This window comes from Carassius auratus, unplaced genomic scaffold, assembly GCF_003368295.1.
Source record: "Carassius auratus strain Wakin unplaced genomic scaffold, ASM336829v1 scaf_tig00042172, whole genome shotgun sequence".
Taxonomy (NCBI): Eukaryota; Metazoa; Chordata; class Actinopteri; order Cypriniformes; family Cyprinidae; genus Carassius; species Carassius auratus.
This window is the reverse complement of record NW_020526704.1, coordinates 102501-108008: the sequence shown is the minus strand read 5'-3', so window position 1 is coordinate 108008 and position 5508 is coordinate 102501. Positions and strand designations below refer to the sequence as shown.

At 36.5% G+C, this 5508-nt stretch overlaps 1 protein-coding gene across 1 annotated transcript in view; it reads left to right on the top strand.

The window, feature by feature from the left end:
- Positions 1–1053: 1053 nt before the first annotated feature.
- Positions 1054–5508, top strand: part of LOC113085763 (uncharacterized) — a 4589-nt gene continuing 134 nt past the window's right edge. Inside the window, exons 1-5 of the mRNA XM_026255252.1 lie at positions 1054–1439; positions 2416–2549; positions 2758–2923; positions 3439–3732; positions 4033–5508. The exon at positions 4033–5508 is cut by the window's right edge and continues 134 nt beyond it. Of these exons, the coding sequence (XP_026111037.1) occupies positions 1330–1439; positions 2416–2549; positions 2758–2923; positions 3439–3732; positions 4033–4825 (1497 nt within the window). The 5' untranslated portion in view covers positions 1054–1329 and the 3' untranslated portion in view covers positions 4826–5508. The remainder of the gene's footprint in view (positions 1440–2415; positions 2550–2757; positions 2924–3438; positions 3733–4032) is intronic.

Here is a 5508-nt window from a genome sequence, read left to right as displayed (position 1 = left end):
GATATATACTTTATCAGTATGACATGGGTGTTTCTGCTTATACAAAATGATAAAAGTAACCTATAAAAAAATTCCCTGGTGGGTATGTGTTTTTCAAGGTTTCAGCAACAAGATTTACAGTGCTGCCCTCCTGCTGAGCTTTTTAACATTTTAAACATAACACCACTGATTTTCATATACAGAAAAGCACAATTCTGTTGGATTTATATTGTGATTTAGACCAACTATTTGAAAGTGAACAGTGTTGTCAAGTTGTTACAGCAAGTTGTTAGCAGTTTGCTAACCACATGCAGGTGAAGTATAAACACAGCTAAATAAACTAGAGAATATGAAGAAACCAAACAAATGGAGGAACATAATGTATTATGTATCATTTGTATAGGAGCATTTATGACCACATTAGATTGTATGCTTTTTAGATTAACATTTTAGTTCTTAAAAATGCTCATTTGAATAGGTTATGCTGCTGAAAACTGTAAAAGGTCTGTATAAAAAAGAAAGTCATGCAAAATAAACATACACAAACTTTATATTAACAATAAAGTAAATACAGTAAAACAATATTTAATAAATATGATTTATAAGATGAAGACGACATAAAAACGTATTGAACTGTTTTTAAAGTCCATATGAGAATTTCTGAAACTGAAGCCGACTTGCAATAAACTTGAAACGCACGTCATCGGTGTCATCAGTTAATCCAGCCAATCGTGGATCAGTTGTGTCGTCATCAGAACCTGTGCAGCCGCTCTTCAGAAGCTGCGCTGGCTGAGTTCTCCGGCTACTCTCGAATCGCTCTCGTGGTACTTTGACGGCACACGTCACAGTCACGTGGCGTCAGCGCTGTATCAAGTCGGACAAAATTTCTAACCGGCATGCACTGCTTCAAGTCAGCCGACGATCGGTTTGCGCAAAACTGCATGAAGTCGAACAAGCCTAAGAAGTCTTCGGGTTTAAGTCATTCCTTAATCACGTGACAGCCCCATACGCAAAACTAACGCGGTCTTGAGCCTATCTCATGAGTCTATCGGGTCGAGTTTGACTCGTATGGAAAGCCAAATGGGTCAGAATACGCGTGCTTTTCAACGCCGTATTCATTTTAAAACGCCGTTTTCATAACGCCGCCAGGCGTTAAATAAGCGCCGTTACGTGATAAGTTAACGCCAGACGCCACCAGGCGTTAAAATAACGCCACACGCCGACCGACGTTAAGTTAACGCGACACGCCACTTAAGATGCAAATTTATTCGCTCATCTACATGGACACACCTCTCATGGCTACGAGGACTCTACGGCAAGTCAGAGCATCCAGTTTGCAAGAGCGCGAAGATGGCAAGAAGAGCGTTTGTTTTGCAGTGTAAACACACTGTTAATGACTGCACTCGCCTTTTACTGTCTGATAATCCCGGGCCTGCTGTTTTTCAGTCATCATTAAACAGGTAAAGATTGTGTTTATGTTCTCCAAAATAATTTAGTTAGAGTTGTAACGGTCACGTTTTGATAGACACGATTACATGAGCTGTTGATTTAACTTGCTAATTTTAATGGCACAATAATGGCACAATATTTTTTTTTAACACAATTTACTAACTTTTATGCCCCAGAACTATGTTAAGTCATCTTAATACATTTTATGCAGTTGTTTGGAAGCAAACAAGATGCATTACAGTGTTTCTCCACCCTGGAACTGGGCACCCCCCAACACTGCACATTTTGTATGTCTTCCTTATCTGACACTGCCTTTTCAGTCCCCTGAGTTTCTTTTAATGAGCTAATGAGTTAAATCAGGTGTGTTTGATTAGGTAGACACACAAAATGTGCATTGCTGGAAATGCCAGAATGAACTGTCTCATATAGTTATTACAGGAATCACAAATAATTCCAACTTTGAAAATGATCAGTCGTTTGAACGAATGGACTGAATGATTTTTAAACATTTACTGACACCTACTAGCAGTGAGTATCTTTTTTAGTTTATGTTTAAAATATATTGGCTATATAGTTTCTCAAAAATTGAAATTCTTTTTATTAACATCTACCCACCCCAATGTTGTTTCAAACCTAAATGTCTATATTTCTTTTGGGGAACATATATTTTGAAGAATGCTGGTAACCAAGCTGTTTTAGTCATTAAATGTATGTAAATAATGATTCAGATGCAGCTTCAATAAATAAATAAATTAATTAAAAAAAATTGACAGTGTAGCCTAAATGTAAATTGAATATTTCTTTCTAAAGCAACATGTTAGAACAACATTTTTTAGATTTTAAAATGAGTTTTGAGGTTATTTTTCTTTCTTTTTAAAAAAACATAGCATGATATACTATTTAAAACAAAGCAAAAAATTATGTATTGTTATTAATTTATTTAATATAAAAATAATAATAAAAAAAAAAAAAACATTTACTTTTTAGACTTCAAACCATGCTGAGGAGCCTGGAATGGGCAAAGGGGACTCTTCTACATACTCAGGCAGCAGATGAGATCATCCATGAAGTATCAGATTTTATTCAGGAGATTCAAACTTCTGAACCAAGAGCACAGGATGGTAAATGCAATCAAACAATCTTAATTACTCACAGTAAACTCCAGTTAGATTGTCTGATTTTGATGGCCAGTAACTTGACATCTACAGTAATATATTTTGAATAATTTTGCTAAGCATAACATATCACACAGACATACAAACTATTGGAAAAATTAAGAAGTCTGTTTATAATTGTTTATAAAAGCAATATATTATAATTATTCTACAGACAACACTGTATATCGACCTCCACTGATTCGTAGTGGATCCAGAGGTGCACCATCTTATGTCATTACACAGGATCAGCTGTCATTTTTGTTGTCTTGTGGCTTCACTGTAAAACAGATTGCACAAATTCTACACACCTCCATATCCACAGTCAAGCGACGTTTAAGGTAAGTTATGTAATATAATAACTAATATCCATTGACTACACACATTACACCCTGTTCACAGGTGTATTTGTCATGCAAAACTAATAAAATGATGGAAACATTTTATTTTATCCCAGTTACATATGTTACATGTAGTGTGCATAATTACATGATACTGACCATAAACTAAACCCTAATCCTATTCCTAACCACAACCCTATAGTAAGTGCATCTAGATTATTATTATTATTATTTAGTACTTAAATGTGTAATTACACTGTGTAACCCGATTAATAAAGTGAATTTTATTTATATTTACATTTAGTCAGTTAGTGGACACTTTTATCCAAAGCATTTTATAACAATAGAAACATATTTGGGAATTTGCTCCACCTAGATTAAAATGTCATATGTTTAGGCTGACTGGAGTACTCATCTCATTAGATCATAATGAGTTGGGAAAAATGCTGAGTGCAACTTTTGATTTATTTTAGCGCTCCTATTAAATGTTAAAATGCTTGGATATATATTTCCAGGTGCTTCAATCTGTTGCAGTCTTCCTCATACTCAGATATATCTGATGCAGATTTAGATGAAAAAATTAGGGATATAGTGGCTGGAAATGACCAACTTGGACCAGAGGCAGTTCGAGCACAACTGAGGACAGAGGGAATTCGGGTTCAGAGGTGCAGAGTGCGGAGCAGTATGCATCGTGTCAACCCAAGGGCTGCAGCTCTCAGAGCAATGTCTCAGAGACTACGTAGAAGGTCCTACCGTGTCGCAGGACCTAATTCTTTATGGCATCTTGATGGAAATCACAAACTAATAAGGTAATTTTCTTTTTAAATGCAATCTTAAACATTGCATTATGCCTTAACCACTTTATTATTCTGTTGCTTTAACAAAATGCCATTAAGTCACTAAATTTAAAATTTGTTTTTAAAAGTCTAAATTTCAGAATTAAGCAGTTCATTAACAGAAATCAGTATGGCTGCATAAAAAGGGTTGTTGAAATGGATGTAACAGTGCTCTTGTAGAACATCTAAAGCACACCCTTCATTGGATATTTTGTTGTTGTCTAATGCAGGTTTTATGCTCAACTAAGTAATTATGTATTTGTGTTAATTTAGATGGAGGATAGTAATTCATGGTGCCATTGATGGCTACAGTCGGCTTGTCACCTTTCTCCAAGCATCTAACAACAATCGCAGCAGCACTGTCATGAACTGCTTCTTGGATGCCATTTCCAAATATGGAGTCCCTTCCAGAGTAAGGACTGACCATGGGGGAGAGAACAATGCAGTGTGCTTGTTCATGAACCTGTTCAGAGGCACTGAACGAGGGAGTGCTCTTAGAGGAAGAAGTACACACAATCAGAGGATTGAAAGACTTTGGGTCGATCTGTGGCGTGGGGTGTCAAATGTGTACTATGACCTTTTCCACTTTCTTGAGAGTGAGGGCATTGTGGATGTAGATAATGAAATGCACATGTGGGCTCTGCAATATGTCTACATCCCAAGAATTAACAAAGACTTGACAAATTTTAAACACCAGTGGAACAATCATGGTTTACGAACCGAGAGACACCAGTCACCTCTACAAATCTTTGTCCGGGATTGCCTGGCACAACAGAGTCTGCCAAGTACTGCAATGCAGGAGATATTTGCAAGACCCTCAGACTCCACTGGAGGAGAGACTAATTCAGCAGAGCTTGTTGGTGGTGACAGTCATTCTGTATCTGGAGCGGTATCTCATGTGCATTGGCTTGAACGAGTTACCGTACCTCCAAACCAGTTCACTGTGACTGATGATGAGATGAAACAACTCACAGAACAAATTGATCCACTTGAAGGTCCCCGGGAAAATCTTGGAGTAAATGTACTTAAAAATGTCCTTTCTTTTGTGGAAAACCTAAGAATGTAAATTGACATTTAACAGTGTCACTGTTACTTGTTTGAAGTGTTTTACATGGCATGTGTCATATTCTGATCGGTATCTCCCCTCTACTTTCCTGACTCATTTATAGTTTATGTAAGGGCTAGTCATATCCCTGAGATAAAAAAAAAAAAAAAACACTAAATCACATTAATAAACAACTTTTTATTGTAATTGTGATGTAAATTTCATTAATTTGTAGTATAATCTGAATACTTTCAGATGTGGATTCTTATCAGATATCCCAAGACAGAGCAGAACTGGAGAAAGGGACAAAACTTAGCAACCCCTACAAACATCAAAAAGCTGTAGTAGAACTGTATGATGAAATGTCCATTGTATAACTTTAGATAATCGAAGTGCACACATCCAACAGGCTGAAGGGCTTAATGTGAGTGCTCAACCACGTAAATACCTAAAACTAAGAAGAAATTTGGCACACCACAGCTCCAAAAGTATTATGTTCTCATCAAAGGTGACATTCCGAGCCTACAAGCTCTTCATTAGACAATGAACACATACATAGTTCAGGTTTTATATATAGCACAAACCTGAATGACATGATCACCCACATGATCCAAAAAAGGGCAATCAGGAAATCACCTCACATAAAGGCAATAAACAAACCTAAAAGTGAATACAACCACTAACTACAAATTCTGAACCTAAGC